We start from the raw sequence: 23819 nt of genomic DNA, 5'->3' as shown, positions 1-23819 counted from the left end.
CCCAGTTCTATGTAGGGCTGTACAATAACAGGGGACATATTATGCAAAACCAACTTTTTAATCATTTGATTATGTACATTTGGGACTCTGGAGGGCCTATCAGCAGGCAAAGTGTGAAGAAAAATGACTCAGTCATGTTTTTGTGGGCTGCCTCAGTCAGAATACAGGAGAGAAATCACGCAGGTTCAGAGTTTTTGACGTCATCTGCTCTGCCTGTTGCCACCCACCTCACTTTACTTCCTGTTGACTATCGGACCTCCGCCATTGTTACTATAAAATGCAAGCTAGCGGAGAACAAGGGAGCCCAGCCAGCAGCCCAGCCAGCAGCCCAGCCTGCCTCCTGCAGCCTGCAGCCTGCAGCCTAATGTCTGGGCAAAGGCTTCAGCAGACAAACTGTTCAGTCATTGGCTGCACAGCCAGACACAAATTTACATATGTAAATTTGTGTCAATTAGTTTTGAGGGCAATGTCCGACTAGAGTCAGAAAAACCGGAAGGTGTGTGAACCACTTCATGTTGTTGTACTTCTGCTTCGTTCAGGTGTGTGTGTGTGTGTGTGTGTGTGTGTGTGTGTGTGTGTGTGTGTGTGTGTGTGTGTGTGTGTGTGTGTGTTACAGTGTGTAAATTAACTTGCTCAACGTGCACCGGAGTTCAGGATAGAGCTACTGTGAGAGAGAAATAGTCAAAGTGCAGGGATTCATCAGTTTAGTATTATTGTGTAACTTTGATGCTCACTAGGCTCTTTTTGTGGAGTCAAACCGCGACTAATAAAAGTTTACTGATCCATATATTTTGTGTTACTGCAGTACTGGTATTACTGAAGATATAAGTGCAGGTCCAGTGTAACATCTCATACTCATATCATCTCCTCTTGTATTATAAACAACACTGAGGCTCACTGCTAAATGTCTGTTATTGCACCGGCAACTTGTCACAACATCAGTTACAGTCAGTAAATGTCCTGTGTGTGTATCTGCTGCCATTAGATAGACATTGTGTTGGTAACCTCAGACTGTTTCAACAACACATCACTACAGTTAGCTGCAACCAGGGACCCACCTGAGACACTACTTTATTATTTTATTTTATAACATAGGACTACTGTGAGCCACAATGAGCTGTTGTACTTGTATGTTAATATTACTGTATTATATTATACTGTATATTATATTATACTGTATATTATATGCTGCCTTACAATTAACACTGAATCTGCCTTGTTTTACAGGTGACCTGAGGAAGCTCAGGTGTTCCTGGACTCATCAGAGGACAGAGACAGCTGCAGCATCAGGACAGTCTGGGTATCCAAAGGAAGACTGATGAAGATGAACACTGACTGCAGAGCTCCATTACCAGCTCACACTTCAATATACTAGAAACCTAAGATACCTTGATGAAGGACACGATCTGCACACTTTCCAAAAAAGTTAGAGCTTTGTTACTTACAACATGTGTCACTAGAATATGAATGAAACATAAATAAAGTGTTTTACTTTTAAGAAGAGTTTTGGTCATTTTTAAATTCAGTAATAAGTGTGGTTTTATAGAAATAACATGTTATTTCACAGAGGTTATGAAGATTTCCTGCATGTAAAAGAGTTGAAACCCTGGTTCGTGTAACATCTATCAATATGGAAATGTGAAATTTAAACCTGTAGTAAATGACTGTAAGCAACACAATACATTACTGTCTCACATTCAAACTTTATTATGTTGGAAGATAAATGACATCATAATATATCAAATAAAACGCAGGGTTCCAGACTAACTTTTTGCATTGGTTGCACTGGTGCGCCTAACTTTTTTTTTTAGGTGCACCAGCACAAAATGTAGGTGCACCCAAATTTTTCATTGCGTTGCCTTTAACGCCATAAGGTCACCTTTTTATTGCTCTCCAAAACTTTCATATAATGTGAATGATTTTTAAACAAGAATAAGGTGTAGAGAAATGCTTGTCTTTATTTGAAGCACAATTATATATAAAAAGAAAATAAAGTGTTTAAAGTGCTTCACTGAACTGAAATGGAATATTTCAAACTAAAACACTAAGCAAAATAAAACATTTACAAATTAAAGAGGACCTGATTACTACTACCTGCCGCTGAAATGCAGCTGGGAGAGGGGCCACTTTCTCTACGCACTTGTCACGGCATATCGTGTGTTTTTTTAGACATGTTATGTTTTTTTAAAGTTTGTTGACCCGCTCACGAATGCACTATTTCCGGCCATATTCTGACCGTACCCCTGACAGTACACGCAGTGCATTGCGTTACATCCTTTGTTGAACCTCAGCCAGGGAAATAGTTTCAGCCAGTCCTGTCTGAAGGAATATATTTTGACCTTTTTAATTTGGGTCTCGGAGCCGGGCTCTATCCCAGACTCGGTTATCTCCTCCTCTGGTTCCGAGTCTGATGCTGTCGCCGAAGGACCGGGGCTCGGCAATTTTTTAAACACACACAATTTAGCGCGGTGAACAGGACCACAGCCAATCAGAGGCAAAGACCCGCTCGAGCTCTGTCTCTTATTGGTTTAGAACACGATATGGATATGATCCTACCATGAGTGTGTGAGTTCGGTCACAGGAGAACACAGAGAGATGATGTGCTTGCGAAATAAATTTATGTTTTCATTCGGGCAGCGTCAGGTGCACCAGTGCGACCTAGAAAAATTATTAGTCGCACTCTTAAAAATTTTGGTCGCATGTGCGACCAAATTGGTTGCACTCTTGAGCCCTGAAACGTAAAACATAATTGCAGCTTTTACAAATATCTGAAGGTTAACTTTGGTAATAATACTTTCAAGTTAAAATATCAGACTATGAAATATGGATACAGTACAGTTAACAGTTGGTTACTTGGCAGTTTTTAAACCACATGAACAAGTTACTTTATTAGATGAGTAATTCCTTCAGTTATGTTGACATGTTGTACAGGATAAAGTATTCCAGGTTTCTGTTTCCATGGTCTCAGTAAACTAATGTGTATAAAGAATATAACAGATGGGAGGTTACAGTAATCATTATACTATTACTCTGATTACTTTGGTACATTTACTGGCTGTTTCTTCACTAGAAACAACTGCTTGACTAATGTTGTTAATATTATGTAATATATAATATGTTTAACTTCACTGGGCTGTATAGACTGTAGGTCACTGCTCACTGCTGTACCTGTAAAGACAGGCATAAAACACAGTGTTGGTTCTCATAGTTAAGGTATAAACACTAACATTATGTGATAGATAAATTTTAATATATATATATTAATATATATATATATTTTTAGTTATATGTATGTATATGTAGTTAATATAGCAGTATTTACTTGAGGAAAACGTCACAGAAAGCTGTAATCCTGATTGTTGATGTTGTTCATTTCTCTGTGATTTCAGGTCAGACTCCCGCTCTAACATGTCCGCTGGTGAAGTTTTTGGTTTAGAAGCAGTTATTGAATAAATATTGACGGTAGAAATGCAGATAAACTCAGTAGCAGTGAGGAGCTACCTGCCGGCAGCGCTGAGGCGGAAATGGGAGGGGCCGGAGCGTCATCCGCGTCATCATTCCAACCAATCAGAACAGACTGGGCTTTTTGGGAGGGGGGCCTTAAAGGGACAGGAGCTAAACCCGATCGATTCAGAGGCTGAAAAGAGCTGTTCAGCTATAGGCAGTATGAGAAAAATAATGTGTTTTTTGAACATTAAAACATCTAAACCTATTGTAGGAGAGCCACAAAATACAATTATGAACCTGAAAAGGGACATACTATGTCTCCTTTAATCAAAATATTTTCAAAATCACAATATGGCCAAGTGCAATATGCAGATCACAGAGGCTGTAGTATGTTTTCATAAAGGTCAAATGTGACAAACAGCATTATAATGAAGATTCATTCGCTGGCCTACAAATCTAATAAAAAAAAACATGTTGGTACAGAGCGCAACAAATTTGACATCATAGTGATTTTTATAGTGCTTTTTTCAGTGAACATTAAATTTGTGATGCAACAATGATCATCCCCACAGTAACCGGGAATCATATCCCAAGATATGTGTCAAAATAATTGCAATATGATGTTAAAAAGAAGGCCAAAAAAAAAAGAAAAAACATGGTAACAAGAATGCCTCTAGTCTCTTTCAGTGCTCTTGGAGGAGGAAATGGAAAATATAGCTTTATCTATGGACTAAAAGGATGGCTGAAGCTACATTGATTGGTTTATAGCTTAAGAACAAACTGTTAACACATCATAGTATTACTTTGTCCCTCCACGTGTTATTTTAGCATCTTGCATTGTTGTTGTTGTATTATGGTTTACTGTATATTGTATGTACAGGATTAATTTGAGTTTTTGTTGTTTTTTATGTGTGTGTGACCCTAACTGCAAGTCAAGTGTCTCATCTAGGATAATAATAATAATAATAATAATAATAATAATAAAAGAGAATGAACACCTTACCCATGAAGGCATGTGCTCTTTTGAACGCCCTGGTAAACCCATGTACACTATCTAATAAAGGAAAAATTTATAATAATTTAATACATTTTTTAAACAAAGAGCTTTGTCTGAGACAAAAATCTCTCCCACTAGAGCCAGAAACAAAAAAGACCAGTTCAACTCAAATACCAACTTCAGTAGCCATCAACTGGCATCTAATAAAAGGGAACCAAGTATTACTTATAGCCAGTAGGTGGCAGTGTAACAGAAAATTACTGAGTGAGTTGTACCAGTACTGGCTGGAAGAGCACAACTCAACAGCATATAATAACCCACACCAAATATAGTTTATAGAAAGGCTTTACATGCGCTAACTCTATTATTATTATTATTATTATTATTATTATTATTATTATTATTATTTAAATAGATGATGAGATAAGATGCACTGAATTTAGTTTAAATAAAAAAAGAAGATAACAAATTCCTTGTTGTTGTTGTTTCAAATTTCAAGACAAAAACACAGTAGAAAACAGGATGTCAAATCCCTCTGGGGAGAATAAGACCGCTCATACAGGTCCGTTATCTTATAGCAAACTCAGTTAAACAATATGGAAATGTAATACCAATTGGCTTGTAAACATACAATTATGCTACACTCTATATCGGCTGGTATGTCATCTACATAGAAGCATTTATAGGAACTTCTATTTTAGAAACGCTACCTGCTGTCTAAGGTGCCTTTTAGTGGATGTGTTGGGACAATGGTGGAAACAATACATGTGGTTCATTGGAAGTGGTGTTTTGTAGCGTAAACACCATATATAGGCCCAAGTAGTTTATAATTAACGAATAAAAGGTTCAAGTGTAGTACTAACAGCTAAGCGAGACAACATAAAAGTTGCAGAAATGTTAACGGAGTTCTGCAGGACACTGGCGGACAGTGACGGGGGGGGGCTGGTTTCATAGCGGAGGCGGAGTTTTTCTGTGTGGGGTTTACTGAGCTCAGAGGTTTTCTCTGAGGAAAGCAGAGTGCTGCAAGACTTCAAGAGCAAAGTGGAGAGGAAAAGGTAAGTGATTTAATCTGATATAGCGGTCCACTCGCACGAACGACCTCAGTTCTGACGAGATAGGGGTTCTCCTGCCGCCGAACCCACACTGTTGGAGCGCACCGTCAGTGGAAACGCTGGCCTGGCCAAACCAATCAGACGGATGTTTTCATCACGAGTTGGACGTTCTGTCCAACAGCTGCGCAATGGCTAAACAGATAGGACCGTGACATGTCCTCAAAGACCCTGTTCTCTCACAGCTTTCTAACATATGTTCATGGAGGAATGCACATATGCATACAAATACCAACGCTCAGATTTAGTTGCAATACATGCCTACCTTTGGTGGATTGTTTGCTGTACCATTAGACTAAAACCCTGTTCAAGTGCAACCTGTGCTCAGCTCAACAGTTCTAAAGCTGCCATTTTAATTAACCAAAATATGAGTGGAGTTTGGTGCTGCTCTTTGTCTCCAGATTCAGGTTTAGAGCTGCAGTAGGTAACTTTTATCCAAATAACCTTTTGTCATTATTGCTGGAATGTGCACTGTGTTGAGACAGATAATCAGAGAATCCACCGGCCTGAACAAAAACAACTGACGAGTCTCATTCTCAGGTCAGATTCTGACACTTTGAGTTGGTGGCTTAAAGATAGTTGATGAGTTTCATTGGGAATGAGACTCAACAATCAACTACCTTGGTCTGATTGGTTGTTTTTGTTCAGACACAGTGGATTTTTGCAAATAACATTAAGAGCACAAGGAAAGTTTCAAAAGATATGCCAAGAATGATTCTTATAATCATCCCCCCATAATAATTCATCCCCTAGACTCAACAATCTTCATGTCCTGATGTTATTTAACTATGAATATAGAGGATGTCCCTTTCATAATGGGTTGGTGGAATATTCTGATATTTGGTGGATGTCTTCCACCTCGATTGTGTACAGTCTCATGACTTTTTTCCCCTCAGCCTGCAGCTTCCTTTTGACACCAGACTGAGATGGTTTGCTTTCTCAATAACATGTTGCAAACCTAAAAAAGGAGAAGTAAACTCAGATTGTTCAACAGATGGAGAAATCTGCACAGATGCTGACATTTATTACAGAGCTCAGGGAGGAAGATTGGAAAAACAGTGTCAATAAGGCTGCCAGGGACTTGCCTGCAAAGTTTTAAAGCTTCCCTCCAGAAATGTATTAAGACATACAGAAAAGACAAAAGTCTGCTTAGAACAATGTGTGTCTGATATTTTTTCAGCTAAAAAAAGTATAATTTCCACATTAAAACATCTCCTCCTTCTACCTCGGTAAAACTTCCAGAATATGCAAATGTTTCAAAATGTTTCTAAAGTTTTGCTGCTGGACACAAGATGTCTCCTCCTTCACTGTAAAGTCCATTCTCAGTGGATGTGCACTGGTGGCTTTAAGTTTCTACATCACACTGTGAAAGTTGCATACTGGACCAGGACTGACTACCTAACTATGTGTGATGTCACAAATCATGCTGGTAGGCCCCGCCCCTTAAAATCAGATGTTCAATGAGCACAGAGAAACTTTCCACTTTCAGCAGATGAATGTGAAAACATCCTTCTAGAGTCAAACTCTGCACAGACAGTATTCAGACAGCACACTGTAGGGACAAGGAGAAACACTGATGTCTGACTGGAGGGGGGCTTTAAATATTTAGCTTTGTTGCTATTATTGAGTGGCACAGCCAACCAGAGATGACAGAAAAGCATTTGCAAGTTGCAATGTATGAAGTTGTATAATTAAACAGCTGTGTAATCTTATACAGCCTCTGACACACCTTTAAACTGAAGTGCACTCTTCCTTTCTTCCCTCTGAGGTGAAGCTGAGGTGGGACGTGGTCCACTCCTTTCGTAGAGCCTGCCATCATGGCTCGCTATCTGAAGTATTTCACCACCGTGGGCGACAAGCAGCCGGTTGAGGAGGAGGATGAAGAGCTGCACGTGGCCAGCGAGGAGCTGAGCCCGGCCACTGGCCAGTTTCCAAAAGCGCTAACCTTCAGGGAGTCACTGCAAAGACTCTACATCTCCGACCGGTTTCAGGTACGCCACTCTGGTCTTTTTTAATCTGTTGGTAGCGCAATATCAGTCAGGCGTCATTATGAAAGCTGTAAAACATGAGAACCTTTTCTACTTGCTTCTTGACTCACTAGTACATGCTTTTACCTTTCTTTATATATTTCTGCTCATTGTGTTTATTGTTATGCACCAATCCACCAAAGCAGATTCCTGGTATGTAAAAACACAGTTGCCAATAAACTGAGTTCTGATTTTGAAAAGCAGAAGATTGTCACATATAAGACACTGGAACCAGAATTTGCATCTCAAACCTGCATTCTTTCTAATGGCTAGCAGGGGGCAGCTCCATTGGTTGCAATTGTTTCCTGTTACGGACGAGTTGAAGCCAGGCGCAGCTTCAGCTGGCTCCAAAAACACTGACATGGTGACGGCCATAATGCTAAACTTGAGGCTAATGTAGCCTGGAACCTTCAACCTGTAGCAGAGATAAGGAGTGAGCTACAGAGGTCTGATGAGCTCTAACGCTGCACCAAAGAATTTCTTTAATGCTCAAACTTGTAGTTTTCACCCCCAATTGATGCTGAGTCAGGTGACATCACTTGAGGACATTTATCAGACACTTCCTCTGGAGACACTAAAGATGTAAACATATGAAACACACTTTGACAAGTCAGATCAGTTCAGTTGTCCTGTAGGCACTTTTTTTGAAAACAGTTGCCGTATGAAGAGAGGCACCTTCTACTGACTGTGTGACTTTGCTTCCAGATATTGGTGGTGTGTTTGGTGATCCTGGATGCCTTCTTTGTTCTGGCGGAGCTGCTTATAGATCTGTCTGTTATTAAGCTGGAACACGGCCATCTTGCTCCTGAGGTGAGACGCACATTTGTCCACTTACTCAGTTATTTTCGAGACCTTTATATAATATGATTTACTGACTCATCGTTTTTTTTTTCAGGTGTTTCACTACCTGAGCTTGGCTCTTCTCACATTCTTCATGGTGGAGCTGGCTGGTAAGCTGTTTGCTTATCAACTGGAGTTCTTCCAGCACAAGTTTGAGGTGTTTGACGGTTTGGTGGTGGTACTTTCCTTCGTGTTGGACATTGTCTTCATCTTCCACGAGGACGCCTTTGATGGGATGGGTCTCCTCATCCTGCTGCGACTCTGGAGAGTGGCCAGAATTATCAACAGTCAGTAAAACTTTTGCCAAACAGTGCGCAGGGTGTAGAACACATCTGAAAATCGTGTCAGTATATAGCCATAGCCGCTTTCGTCGCAGTTCATGTTACCGTCAGTAATGATATATAATACTAAATGTCTTCTTAAACTAGAAGGAATGACCGTTGTTTATCAGTCTAACGCTACCAGCAGCTGTGTGTGAGAGGAACAAACTGGGGCTACCGTCAGCCAGTGTTCTGCTACTTTTAAGATACTGGTGTTACAGCAGCACATGGACAGAAAAAATTAAAACTTAACAAATGATTAATGAAAATAAAATTAAGAATAGAATATGACTACACACAGCAATTATAATCAAAAACTCATACTTGGTGGGAAGTTGACATATGAAACATATCTCATACGAAACACTACCATCTTGTCATAGTTTGCTGAACCGAACCCTCAAATACAAGCAGACACACCCAGTGTGAAGATCGTCATCACCCAGAAAACCCTTACGTATTTGTGGCAAAATAGATCTAATAAGTTAAAGTCAGTGAGTGTGCGGTGAAAATATGCGTGTCACAATAAAAGAGCACGAGAAGCCAGCGTGGTTGCTAGTCACAGAGACAACCGTGTTTGAATGTGTTGCAGGTATCCTGGTGTCAGTGAAGACCCGCGCTCACCAGCAGATCCACAAGCTGAAGGAGAGCTATGACCACCTGGTTCAAAGAGCCACAGAGCTACAGCAGCGCAACGATAAACTGGTGATTTTTACACACTACATCAGATATTAAAGGTCCACATTCACTGAGGTAGTGAAGAAAAGATTGTTATTTGTGGTTTCGATGATCAGACAGGTTGTTCACAACAAATGTTCCCGGCTCAAACCCTTAGTGTTTCTAATATTACAGCAACTCACCATAGGGCAAAAGTCCCTCAGATCGGCGATAACGCAATTGACTCTTCTGCAATTGAGTCCCGCCCCTTTTTGCTCCGTGCTCCAATAACAGTTGAGCAAGCCTTGGTCAGAACCTCGCTCAACTTCCTCCTTTCCTGTACTTAGATATGCTATGTGCTAGGCTAATCTATGTTGAAAAGACAAGCACATTTTGATTAAAGAAAAAGATAAAAGCAACATATATATATATATAAATATACATAAAGTCACATCTTATAAGGTCCAGTGTCGGATTTAGGGGCATCTAGTGGTGTAGTTGCAGATCGCAGCTCAGTTGCTTCACCCTCTCTTTCCCAGCACAAAAGAGAAACTACTGTAACAGCTAAACGTGCAAACATGGACACCCCTATCTCCAGCCAGTGTTTGGTTTGGCCCTTCTGGGCTACTGTAGAAACATGGTGGTCCAACATGGCCAACTCCATGGATGGTCACCCTGCATCTGTAGTTAAAAACAGCTCATTCTGAAGTAACAAAATAAAAACAATTTTCAGGTGATTATACACAAATGAAAACATACCTCATGAATATTATATTTATTTCTGTCAATATAGCCTAATGTTAGCAAAATGCTAGCTAACTTATTCGTTAATGATTGATGTTAATTAGCTAGCTATTGTTTTGCTAACTCAAGATTTAAGGTTCTTTTGTTATTTACAACGCAAGGTTGTAGAATGAAACGTAGAGTTCCCTTTATGCTACTTTTACAAAACAAAACAAAAATCTATTTAGTCATAAAAATAAAAAATAAACAAAAAGGCTCAGATCAGATTTTTTTTTCCTTTTTGTCCGTTTACATTATTTGTGAGATTGACAGTGTGGTGTATTACTGAATTTTCTCTGTCTGTCTGTCTGTCTTAGGAACAAGAGAACCAGAAACTTCAAGCCCTCCTGAAGAAGCATGGCATAGAGTTCTAACTCATCAAGCTAACTACTGTGGAACTACTGTTCACTATCATTTATATCATGTACCTTTCTGCACCGTTTTAAACATTTCAAGCTATACATTTCATGATAAACTTTTATTTTAGACATGCCATACTACATTACCTGCAGAGAATCATCTGTTTTTGAATACCTGTATCAGTAGATCCATATCCAGCTCTCCTGTCAGTATAGTGATGGAAATAGCACTCACTAAAGCTATGAGGCCACAGCCTTCATTTGCTTGTAAATATTTTCCTCAAACTGATGACTTGCACATAAAATGAAATTTACATCTGCTTAGTAACATTTAAGATTCAAGATTAAGATTAAGATTCTTTAAAAGAACTGTATGTTGTGTAAAAAAAACCATTTAAATAAATGAAGTGATTTTGTTTATTAAAAAACATTTGTAGTCTTCTTATAAAAATCCAATATACAGTATTCACACAATGTACAGTAACACACAGTGCTTGCTGTCAGAAATGGCATGCACCAGTGTGTTTGGTAAATGTTAGCGTACACTGGTGAGTGGAACCCACAGTGTTCAGACAAAAGGGAAGAAGAAGTCAAAGGGTAGTTTGGCGTCGATGGTGGGCATGGCTCTGTACCCAGGAAGGGCAGCAGCAGAAACTGGTATGAAGGCCACTGAGCTGCTGATTGACAGGACACTGCTGCCTCCGGTTAACATTTCCTGTAGGAGAACGGGATGCTCAGACACAACAGAAATGATTTTATGGCCTTTGCATCTTTGTACTTTTCTGTCCTGCCAGGATGTCTGAAAAAGTCAGTCTTACCAAACTGGTGGTGTTGGTTTGGATCACTTCTTTGATGCTCACAATCTGAGCTTGGGGGTTCACCAGGGATCCATATTTTGTCCACTCAATTTCTAAATGAAGTGACAACGGGATGCTGCAACTCTCCTGTAAACACAAAGCATATTCTACTTAATAGGCTCTATCTTGCACTCAGCGCAATTGACTTTGTACACTGGCGCTTGTATAATTCCTATTTTGCACTCGACGCACATTGGAATTTTCCCTCCACCGACGCACGTCCTTAAATTAGGGAATGAACTTGCGCTCCGGGGGGGCGGTTCAGCGAAAAGAGGAGGCGTGTTCTGGCGCAAACGTTCCCTGGTGCTATTTTGCTGTTTCAGAAAACAATTCCGCCACAGACCAGGAAAAACCTAGTCTAAAGTCAGTGGCGCTTATTCAGATGCTATTTTAAGGGCGCAGACTTGAGGGGAAGCGCCTGAGAGGCAGCAGCAACATCGCCACCCGGTCAAGACGGGCATTAATACTTTGCCGCATCCCGGACAGCTCCCACTCCAGCATGTCAAACCCGGTTTGCTGCAGGAACGGGTGGTCCTCCAGCGTGTAGTGGGTCTGGACCCTCTGCACCTTGGTGTTTGCGCTGCTCCCTCCTCAGCTGACCCTTGCGCACTGCTCGGCCCGTGCGCACTGCTGCCGAGGCCAGGGTCTTCTTCCTGCGAAGCTGCGTTACATTGTTTGGATTTATTGTATGGCTGCGTTTCATTTATTTCATGTCAATAATGTCACTTCTCTGTATTTTACGGCCCTGACGAGAACGTTGGTCTCCTCGGCTGTGAACCGCTCCTGGCGTGCGCCTGGCCAATCTGCCATTATAATAGCAATCCGCCATGGAACAAGCACGCCTGCTTTTAAAGGGAATGTGAGATGACACTCTGATTGGTTTATTGCACGTTACGCCCAAACCACACCTATGACTAATGTAGCTACTTCAGACCAACCCATTTTAGATTTGCGCTGAGCGCAAGAGTCATTTATCCCGCCGGCATAATAGCAACAGCGCCCGAGATCCGCCCACAAAGCTACTTGCGATTTGCGTTTGATACTTGCGTTTCAGATCGGCAAGATAGGGCCCAGTGTGTTCTCAACTGTAGAAGCATGTATAGTAAGGATTAGCGTTGGTTTAGAGATATAAATAAGTAGCACAGTATATTCAAAAAGTATAGGTTCAACTGCCATTGAATGTCTTTGAAAGGCTGAAGCCAGTATTTTTTTTTGTTGTGACAGAACCATGTTTACAAGAGCTTTAACATTATTAGAACATACATTCCATAAATTAAATTACTTTTCTTTCATCATGCAGTAGTTTTATCTCTTTTATCTAAAGAAAAAAAATCCACTTGACTTTGAATCCTGTGGTGCCCTGAAGGCAAGACTGATTTAAATAAGTTGTATTAAAAAAAGAAGCAAAAACTAGTGTTTGTGCTATGGAAACTGCACCATCAACCTGCAATAAATCATATACAAAAATATCAGAGAGCAATACAGATTGGAAATCTGTACTGTGGACATGAAATAGATATTGGACTTTGCTCTGACCTGGCTGTAACTTCTCCGATTCAGGATTTGACTAAAGCCATTAAAGACAAGACCTTTCTGTATTCAAACTGCTCACCCCGGGACTGAAGTCGTTCTTGATTGGCACCCAGTCCAATGGATAGTCTAATGGGGAGTTTCCAAAGGAAGCCACGTACTGCGGGTAGTTTGGTCCTCGCAGTACGTCCAAAAGCACTTGAAAGACCAGAGAGCAGTTGGCAGCATCTTCCAGTCTGCAAGGACATGATCACAGACGTATTAAGACATAAAGAAACACTGTGCCTGTACATGGCAATCAGATTTATTGAGTGTTAGGGTGTCCTGCCTTAACGTGCAGCCGGACACAGAGTCCAGACCGAATAGGACAGGTGAGCGCTGTTGTGGTCCTTGCAGACAGTCCTGGTCCTCAGCACTGTGGAGAAGAGACAGAGTGTCTCTGGGGTCGATGCTTCTAACAATCCCAGTGAAGACGACTGTTAAGGACAAATGCTGGGTAGGTAGGACATCAGAACTTCATCCCTTTTCTCATTCAACACTTTAAAGAACCATAACCCTTTACTGCATTACTATTCATACACTGTAATCAGGGTGAGCGAGGTCCAGTGATCAGGCAGGTAAAGGATATTCTGCTGTTCTTGATGCAGACACAAGGGGTAGCCCAACCACGTAACCTGGATTTCCACTGTAGTGGATAGCCACCTCCCCCACATTCTCCTGTTCAATAGACACAAGACAACGTATCTTACTCTCATTTAGTCTCAACAATGACAAGCTGTCATTTATTACATGTATAGTTTGCACAGCACTCATTTTTTCATACACAACCGCTCAAAGGCTTGGGGTCGCCTGCCACATGCTTGATTCTGTAGTCAGATGACTGAGAGGACAACGGTTATTACAGAATATAAGAGATTAGCAGTCATTGGTCAAAGAAAGTGGAAGCTTAGTATTAAAATCTGTGCAGATTTAAACAGGAACAGCTCCCTGTTTCAGTGTCGAGTGCACAATAATGTCTAAAACAAGCTGGAACCAACAGGCTTGATGCTTTTCTTAAAACTTCAAAATAGAAACAGAAGGTTGATCTAGGGTTAGCACTACTGAATATCAGCTGAACATACTATGGATTGACAGATCACAGTTTAAACCGGCTGCAGACTGCAGAGGGCCCAAAGAAGTACAGGTTCTTAAAATCTTCAGTTCAGTGGTTCAATTATGATCTCAGGTCACTTACGCTTTTCTAGACTGCACAATAAATTCAAAATATAAGGTGACAGCACTATTCTCCCATCATGCAACAATGTGGGGACATTGACTCAATAATAGGCGACCCCAAACTTTTTTGTGGTAGTGTATGTATGTGGGTATATACAGTCAGGTCCATAAATATTGGGACATCGACACAATTCTTATCTTTTTGGCTCTATACACCACCACAATGGATTTGAAATGAAACGAACCAGATGTGCTTTAACTGCAGACTTTCAGCTTTAATTTGAGGGTATTTACATCCAAATCAGGAGAACGGTGTAGGTATTACAACAGTTTGTATATGTACATATACAAACTTTCACTTTTTAATACTTGGTTGCAAATCCTTTGCAGTCAATTACAGCCTGAAGTCTGGAATGCATAGACATCACCAGACGCTGGGTTTCATCCCTGGTGATGCTCTGCCAGGCCTCTACTGCAACTGTCTTCAGTTCCAGCTTGTTCTTGGGGCATTTTCCCTTCAGTTTTGTCTTCAGCAAGTGAAATGCATGCTCAATCGGATTCAGGTCAGGTGATTGACTTGGCCATTGCATAACATTCCACTTCTTTGCCTTAAAAAACTCTTTGGTTGCTTTCGCAGTATGCCTCGGGTCATTGTCCATCTGCACTGTAAAGTGCCGTCCAATGAGTTCTGAAGCATTTGGCTGAATATGAGCAGATAATATTGCCCGAAACACTTCAGAATTCATCCTGCTGCTTTTGTCAGCAGTCACTTCATCAATAAATACAAGGGAACCAGTTCCATTGGCAGCCATACATGCCCACGCCATGACACTACCACCACCATGCTTCACTGATGAGGTGGTATGCTTTGGATCATGAGCAGTTCCTTTCCTTCTCCATACTCTTCTCTTCCCATCACTCTGGTACAAGTTGATCTTTGTCTCATCTGTCCATAGGATGTTGTTCCAGAACTGTGAAGGCTTTTTTAGATGTTGTTTGGCAAACTCTAATCGGGCCTTCCTGTTTTTGAGGCTCACCAATGGTTTACATCTTGTGTAGAACCCTCTGTATTCACTCTGGTGAAGTCTTCTCTTGATTGTTGACTTTGACACACATACACCTACCTCCTGGAGAGTGTTCTTGATCTGGCCAACTGTTGTGAAGGGTGTTTTCTTCACCAGGGAAAGAATTCTTCAGTCATCTACCACAGTTAATTTCCGTGGTCTTCCGGGTCTTTTGGTGTTGCTGAGCTCACCGGTGCGTTCTTTCTTTTTAAGAATGTTACAAACAGTTGATTTGGCCACACCTAATGTTTTGCTATCTCTCTGATGGGTTTGTTTTGATTTTTCATATAGTGACAGCTCTTTGGATCTCATATTGAGAGTTGACAGCCATAGATTCCAAATGCAAATAGCACACTTGAAATGTACTCTAGACCTTTTATCTGCTCCTTGTAAATGGGATAATGAGGGAATAACACACACCTGGCCATGGAACAGCTGAGCAGCCAATTGTCCCATTACTTTTGGTCCCTTAAAAAGTGGGAGGCACATATACAAACTGTTGTAATACCTACACCGTTCTCCTGATTTGGATGTAAATACCTCAAAATTAAAGCTGAAAGTCTGCAGTTAAAGCACATCTTGTTCGTTTCATTTCAAATCAATTGTGGTGGTGTATAGAGCCAAAAAGATTAGAATTGTGTCGATGTCCCAATATTTATGGACCTGACTGTATGTCACATTAATGTGTATGTGTATATGGTCAGAGGCTGTGAAATCAAATCTATCAATCTATCTATATCTATATATCTATCCATCCTAAATCATACGGATTTAAAAAACAAAACTGTTTTGTAAGTAAATACTGCCTCTTCTTCAAATAGTAGTTCTTAGCTCAACATAGCACTAGTAAGCTTTCCTTTTTTAGGAAAAACCCTCCATGACAGATAGAAAATCTTGTTGAGACACTACCTGGATGAATGTGATATGGAACTCCTGTTCCAGGGGCAGCGCAGCTTCACTGAAAAATCCCAGCACCAGGGACACCGCCACATTTACTATCTCACCAGCTGGGTTGTACTTAATCACATAGGCAACCTAAGAAGAGACAAAAATGTCTGATTGGTCCAGCGGACTTTTTTGATTTGCAAGAGTGTCCACAATTTCAGCTATATTCTAGTCATTCCTGTGTACTATAATGCCAATATTCTGTTTGACAAGAACACAGTACAAAGGAAAAATACTAAATACTTGTACTGTTTCCTCAGATAGCCTGATTAAACACAAAAATATAGGTACTTCCCCTCACAAAGTCATGTGTTGGAGCCTGGCTGACTCACCTTCAGCACCACATTAGCACAGAGGGTCGGGTTCAGCAGAGCGGGGCTGAGGTTTTCTCCTCCACTGATCTGTAGCTCCGTCTGAGTTCCATCTACAGACTGCAGGACGACTGAAGCTACCTCCACAGGGACAACCTCCAGTAGCGTAAAAAGAAAACATTCAATTCAATTTTATTTGTATAGCGTCAATTCATAACAGAAGTTATCTCAGGACACTTTTCAAATAGAGCAGGTCTAGACTGAACTCTTTATAACATTATTTACACAGACCCAACAGTACCACCATGAGCAAGCACTTGGCGACGGGGGCAAGGAAAAACGTCCTTTTAAGAGGCAGAAACCTAGGACAGACCCCGGCTCTAGGTGGGTGGTCGACTCGACCAGTTGGGGTGAGAGAGAGAGAGACAGAGAGAGAACAGAGGTAACGACAGAAGGACAGAGACAGAGACAAGGTGCACAGCAACAACTACACTAATAGTAGTGACTGATGATGATTTTAACCCAAACATTTTTCACACTCATCCTCTGCTCTCATTTACACCAGTTTGCAGAGTTAAGGTTGTACAATGCTAGGCATAGCAAAGCCGGTCCAGACTAAAGTGAGTCCTAAAACCCAGAACTGAGTTAGCATTTTAGAAAATGTATGGGATTTTTGAATGGTTTTTGGTCAGATGTCTGAAATAAGGTCTGTGGTTAACACAAGCTTAAGAGATTTTCAGGTTTTGTAGTAAGACATAAAATATGTCAGTAAATATCCCCCCGTGTCTTAAACAAGGCAGTTGCTAACAAGTGACTACAGAGGTTGTCTCTGATATTAAACATCAGCATGCAGGACATGGAGACTTATCTACAGTCTGCCTTTACAGCCTCTTTGTGTCTATAATACTTTGGTTTATGTGACCAAATACTTGACATTCCCATCAGCCTCAGCTCTACTTTGTGTTTTGTGCTTTTTAGCAAATGTTAGCATGCTAATATGCTATGAATGTGAAAATGATACCAACTAAACCTCAGCATGTTTGCATTTACTGTTAGCATGCTGACATTAGCATGTAGCTGGGAGCATTGCTGTGTCGAACTGCAGCCTCAGAGCTGCTAGCATGGCTGCACACTTAGTGTTTCACTGTGTGTTCCTGCTGGCAGCCATTGCTTTCAGTTTTTTACAGATATGTAAGTAAAGGGTAATTAAAACACAGATTCATTGAAATATTGCATTACAGCATGTCAGATCTTTTGACATAAATAAATAAAATAAATAAAAGGAGACAGGATGTTCACTGTGGTGGGTATCATAATCAAGCTTCAAGCTCCTTCTTCTGGTTGATTTTCATACCATTCTAAAATGAATGGAAACCAATGGAAAGTATAGAAGTCATTTTAACAAATGAAACACTGCCAGCATGGTTTCATAAATAGTCTGCAGTAATGTAAAGCAAAAGCGCAGTGTGGTGTAACAGATGATGACTTCCTTCTTCTTGGGAACTGAGCATAAACTTATGAGAGAAATGTCTTATTTCTCCGTCTTTGCATTGCAGCATTTAACCTCAACCAGCTGTCTGTGCTAACTTACTGCATGTTGCAAGTTGAAAGGAGACATGTTTTTGGGGCCTGTCAGTGTCTTGCTACATTTGGTGGTTAGACGGGGGTCTTGGGTGGCTTGTGAACATTTTTAACATAGACTTTTATGTAACTCCTTAATTATTTTATAGCACCCAACAACACCCTCATTCCCCAAAACTTCCTTCCAGCTGGGTTTAAAACGCGACACTGAGCTAGGAGGTCATTATGGGATGTACAGGCTCAAAAAGGGCGTTTTATGGTGGCATTCCTTTTAAGGCATGGATTAGGTGACAAATAAAGACAACTACAATGTCAAGTAGTGTGAAGACATGGCGATACAGTGAGGCTATATGCACATATATGCATATTTTTGCATAACATGTACCATTAAACCTCCACTTGTACAAGGTAAATATAATATACAGTGAGTTTTATGTGACCAAGCAAGAAATCAGCAGGGCAATTATATTCATTATTGATTAATCTGGCGTGAATTTTCTCAATTATTGACTGATTTGAATGATTCCAATACAATTTCTCAGAGCCAAGTTGACATATTCATCATTATTTATCAATTACCAAATAAGTTGGCACTTAATTTTCTCTTAATCAATGAATTAACTGACTGATGATTTCAGAGTTAAACAAACACACAGACAGTAGGCATACTTACAGCTGCATCTTTATTCTTCCCCTGTAGAGTGGAAAAGATTCAATTAAACATCTTGAAAAATGAACATCAACTAATTCTGTTTTTGTAGAGTTCCTCTGTGCTTTAAGACAGTGGTTCCCAACCTGGGGGTCGGGACCCCCACTAAGGGTCGCCAAAGCTTCATGGGGGTTCACAAGGCCTTTTTGATGTTAAGGGGTGTAAGAAAACTAAGAAAATTACACAGAAACATTTAATAGAATACATTTACATCATTCATTCATTTCTGTGAAGAAAACTAAATTAATTGATAAAGTTTAGATAATTATTTCAGGCCTAAACTTTAAATACCTGAACACAAGCTATTTTCACAGTGACTTTACTTTCTACTAAACAGACTGCATTAGAAAAGTAAAACAACCAAAGACATAATAGAAAATGGCCATGCATCAGATATAAATATATATAGAAATATAGACATAAAACACTGAATCTGAATTAGAAGAAAAAAACATAATACAGACAGAGAATTGTATAAAAGGTTCCCATAAAATATCAGGAAAACTCATCTCTGATGTAATATTTAATAATCTGTTCAGAATTCATCCAAGTCACAAACCTCCTGCAGATATTGTCTCCCTGTTTGGGTTCACTGTACAGTTTATCAGTTGCTCTGTACTGTTATTGTTATGTGTTGAATATAATATGAAATACTTCACTTAGTCAGGGGTTGTCAGTTGATTAAATGACAGAAAAGGGGTCCCTTAAAGAAAAAGGTTGGGAACCACTGATTAAAGATTTTCAGATACAGACTCAGATTTCTTTTGAACTAATTAAAAAAAAAAAAGTAAAAGTCCACTAAGAAACACTTTCCAGCTATCTGAAATATTCATGGTAAATGTCAACTGGGACAGGGTGGAGGAAAATGACTGAAACAGAAAGGAAGGGATGAGTAGTAAAACACAAAACTCAAAAGAATACTTCAGCTATTAGCTTATCATTCCACTTCCTTAAAGTAAGGGAACTTTGAGTGTTTGAGGGGGGACATTTACTGCGAGGAAGCAGAGTAAATGTGGGACTCACAGCGAAGAGCTGGATGCTGGTGTATGTGCCCATGCTGAGGGCCAGCAGAGTGCTGCAGTCCTGCTCCAGAACCACATTCCGGGAACACCGACTGCTCTGATCCTTTAGGAACGCTGTGGAGACAAACAAGGAAAAACTAAAGCAACAACATGCATAAAATGAAAAATAATCTTTTCAAAATAAGAAATTATAATGAAATAAGACAGCCTATTTCCTAAAACTACTGATTATTCCTTTAACAGATACCGTAACAAATAAGCGATGAAATAATAGCATGATGGATTTTCTGAGGAAACATAACAGCAACACTCTCCTGAATATCTGCTGTATAAGCCAGATTTTACAGAATGTTTTTCAGACTATGACAGCATTTACTGTGTTTCACTTTTATAAGTTGCACTTTGAACCTTGTGTTGTAGGTTGTATGTACTATAACAGCATGTCCATGAGTAAACTCTGCAGGTCCAACCATAAATATAACATTCTTAACTGCCTTGTGTTGTTACAAGCTGTCTGAGAAACAGTTTTGCATAAGTTTTGCAAAACAATTGTTTTAAATGATTATCTTGTAGGTTATTGAAGAAACTCAGTTCTCAACATTATATTATGAATGAATTTTACCTCATGCTGGGTGTGGTGTTTTGGAGGTGTAACTTCAATCAGTCTGAAAATGTTCATTTACAAGATTTTTTTTCTGTTAACCCTAACCAATTGGTACTGCAGCTACTGAAATGTCAGATTTAAGAGCTGTCATCTCTGCAAGTTAACTTACAACAACCATTTCTTCCAGCACTCTGTTACAACAGTTGCTGTTCTTTGAAGACAAGTTTTATTCATAAAAAAAAAGGACTTCAGAGATCCTGTTAATGCTAAAGACCATAGCAGTATGTCTCTACTTTATCTCTCTGTCTTAAATAAGGGTTTTATGTGTAATTTACAGCCTTCAAGCTGCAGCAGGTAACTTTTATTGCTGAAACTTTCACTATAAAACTATGTTGTCGTTCAGGCCCAGTGGATTTTTGCAAATGCCTTTAGGAGAACTCAGAGGAGCCAGAGGAACCTGATTGTTACACAGATTATCTGTGTCATATACTACTGTCAGGATATAGTTAAAGTGTCAGCGATAATGAGAAAAGGTTATTTTGATAAAAAATTAGTGACTGTAGCTTTAATACAACATTATTTTAGTTACAATGATTTAAAAAAAGATATATTTATAGTTCTTGTTATAGTTATAATTATTTGTGTGGATGGCCCTTAACTGACATCACTGAGTCAGTTTGTTGACTTTATGACTCATCCCTACTTGTGCCACTATGTTTTAGCATTCATCATTATCCAATAATTGCCACACAATTACCACAGTTTAGCAAAAGTGATACAGTGCCACATTACAGTGAGGAGTAGTTACCTGCAGGACTGCTGTCCATGCAGTCAGCAGTGACACTAGGAGCCGGCAGCCAGAACATCCCTCTCTGTCCACTCACTCCCGCTGTCACCATCACATCCCCATACTGAAAACAGAAGCCACCAGCAGATAATGCACATTGTTATTTCATGCTTATTTTAACTAAAAATAATTAGATACTTAGTTTAAGACAAACAGATTAACAGTTCCTTCTAGAAAACAGAGACTCACCTGGTATCCAGACGAGGCCTGGAGCTCTGCAGTGGACGCCTGACCACTGTTCTCCTCTGAGCCAAAAAGAAAGCTGGTAAATTGTTTAAAGAGCGAGTCAAAGTTGCTGTCAGTTGGAAGAGCAGGCGAGGGGTGAGAAAATCCATCAACACCTGGAAGGAACAAATAGTCAGCAAATGAGACAGACTTGAGATGGAGAAAGAGGTATCATGAAGTATTTTGTGACATGGCTGCATACTGATTGTGGTACGTATATCTAAAGATCAGCCTACAGGGAAGTTCTCACATGATCATATTTCTTTATATTAAGTATATTCTGGCAATTAAAAAAACTGAAAACTAGCCATATCCTTTAAATAAAGCAGTAAGATTAATTTAACTGAATCTTAAGACTTAAGTAATAATATATGTCATTTCTAATCCAAATTAACACCACTAATGACTTACGGTTCTGTGTCTGAATGCAGAGGATATCATAATTGGTCTCTTTCTGGATAGATGACTGTAGCTCAGAGTATCCATCTATTGTAGTCCTTAAAGCGTAGGACGCTACATCTCGGCTGCACAGCTGCTTGTTGCCACTGCTAAACAAAACAAGGATGAGTCTGTTCATATACTGTATGCAGACAGATGTTACTTCCATGTGTAAACCCGGCAGAAGAACCTTGCTCATTAAATAATAATTTAATTAGGTTGTATTACTTGAACATCACACACTGGATTTCTCATGTGAGTTATTAAAATACAAGTAATTCTACTCCTCCTCAAAGTTCTTACCCGGCCTTTAGTAGTGACTGGCCTTTATTTATCCAAGCTCGGCCATTATTTGAATAGTCTTTTCTGGTTTCTGCTTTTCTTACAGTGCAAATGCTTTGTGCCCCCTGGATACTTATGAATCATTTCTATTGAAATTTAGGAAAGACAATTGTATTACTTCTTCAGGGCCACTCATGTGTGGCCTAGCAATAGCAGAAGCTCATCTGTTGTAACTCTACTACTGAGCTACAGCTAAACGTAAGCTCCGAGACTTGCCTGACAGCGTCCACTGAGCAGCCGGTGAACAGAGCCACCTCCTCATTACACTCTCTGTCGCAGCAGCAGTTGATGTCACACACATCCTTGTGCTCGTCACAGGGACACAACCTGTCAACTGACACACACACACGGTGCACAGGTTAGAGGGACATTCTCACTACAGAGCTCATTTATCCACTTTCTCAATTTAATGGAGAAAACTGAAAATTACTTCTGATGGAGACATGACCAAAGTGTGGTTATATCCCGTATGAATGTACTATATACACTGGATTTTACGAAGCTATACAGGATGTGTGTCTGTAGATTTATGTGTTGATATGTTTATGTGTATACATGGAACTGTTGTCTTTTTTTATTTTATAAGTAGTCTTGCTAATGGGTTAATGGATAAATAGTTGTAATACTTGCATATATATTGTACATGCGTGAATAGAAGCACGTAATGCTTATGCGTGGATTTATGTGATATCTTTTTTCTTTTTCAGATATTTAAAATGTAATATAACTACAAATAAAAATGGTTATTTAGGACCTACACCTGCTACGACACATCCTTACACCAGAGGAATATAACGTTAACGTTACATACAGATACATGTCTTACTGTAATGCATTTTACGAGTTAATTGAACTAACTGGTAAGTGATGTAAAGTAACGTTATATGATCCCCATCACACATACAAACTGCAGAAGTCATTTTAAAGCTCCCTTTTTTTAATTGAACTTAGCCAACAGTTAGCTTATAAACAGCTAAGTGACCCACCACAGCAGTTAACTACCACTACAGCTTAGTAGAGGAAAGTGTCGACCTAAGCTGGCTAGCTCTGTAATATAATATCAAGACTGAATGTTTCAGTGTAATGCGGTGTAACGACAGATTACCGCTGGTGACAGGAGTGAGCAGGCGGCCGGAGACGGGCAGGGGCTCGGTGGGCAGGGTCGGTTGAACGGGCTCGTCTGTGCTGCTGGAGCTCGGTGTTGGGGTCGTTGAGTCAAACTCTGTGGGCGGTGTAGTTGTATAATTGTCCGTAAAGTTAAATGTGACGTTCTGCTCCCCAAACACAGTCGTATTGAAGTTGTAGCTCGTTGTATTTTCGTTGGCAGTGACGACAGGAAACAAGAGAAATAAACTGAAGAGGCTTGAAGTATGCCAGAACGCAACAGCCGAGGCCGCCATCTTTGTTTAATCGTTGCTATGGCTTTACTTCTTCTTCTTCGTTTATTCCAGTAACGGGTTACTGCCTTTAATAAAACAATTACCGCCACCTGCTGTCCATGCAAGGTACTAGTCAGTGTCAGTTAAGGATTAAATGATATTTTAACAAACAATATCCTCGGTTATTTGAGTTTGAGTTTGTTTATAAACT

General features: G+C 39.9%; 2 protein-coding genes and 1 long non-coding RNA gene across 5 annotated transcripts; 2 read left to right on the top strand and 1 right to left on the bottom strand.

Moving 5' to 3' along the window:
• Positions 1-294: 294 nt before the first annotated feature.
• On the top strand, positions 295-1501 carry LOC127375287 (uncharacterized). Its single transcript, XR_007887358.1, has 2 exons — positions 295-496; positions 1228-1501. It is a non-coding gene; the product is annotated as an uncharacterized LOC127375287 (long non-coding RNA).
• Positions 1502-5397: 3896 nt separating this feature from the next.
• hvcn1 (hydrogen voltage-gated channel 1) lies at positions 5398-10967 on the top strand. Its single transcript, XM_051421289.1, has 6 exons — positions 5398-5499; positions 7322-7544; positions 8286-8390; positions 8476-8707; positions 9333-9445; positions 10498-10967. The coding sequence occupies exons 2-6, from the start codon at positions 7371-7373 to the stop codon at positions 10552-10554; spliced, it is 681 nt and encodes a 226-aa protein (XP_051277249.1). The 5' UTR covers positions 5398-5499; positions 7322-7370; the 3' UTR covers positions 10555-10967.
• LOC127375238 (tectonic-1) lies at positions 10939-23649 on the bottom strand. Of its 3 annotated transcripts, none has more exons than XM_051421231.1 (14): positions 23335-23649; positions 22446-22563; positions 21861-21997; positions 21414-21565; positions 21186-21288; positions 19775-19887; positions 18716-18736; positions 16483-16617; positions 16115-16240; positions 13555-13643; positions 13255-13392; positions 13009-13162; positions 11358-11483; positions 10939-11254 (listed from the first exon to the last, which is right to left on the bottom strand). In XM_051421231.1, the coding sequence occupies exons 1-14, from the start codon at positions 23627-23629 to the stop codon at positions 11108-11110; spliced, it is 1854 nt and encodes a 617-aa protein (XP_051277191.1). In that variant the 5' UTR covers positions 23630-23649; the 3' UTR covers positions 10939-11107. The 3 variants fall into 3 exon arrangements, with proteins under 3 accessions (XP_051277191.1, XP_051277192.1, XP_051277194.1); XM_051421232.1 differs by having other exon boundaries at positions 21861-21994; XM_051421234.1 differs by lacking the exon at positions 18716-18736.
• Between the last annotated feature and the right edge of the window lie 170 nt (positions 23650-23819).

The sequence above is a fragment of the Dicentrarchus labrax genome, unplaced genomic scaffold, assembly GCF_905237075.1.
Source record: "Dicentrarchus labrax unplaced genomic scaffold, dlabrax2021, whole genome shotgun sequence".
NCBI lineage: Eukaryota > Metazoa > Chordata > Actinopteri > Moronidae > Dicentrarchus > Dicentrarchus labrax.
This window is presented reverse-complemented; position numbering and strand designations above follow the sequence as displayed.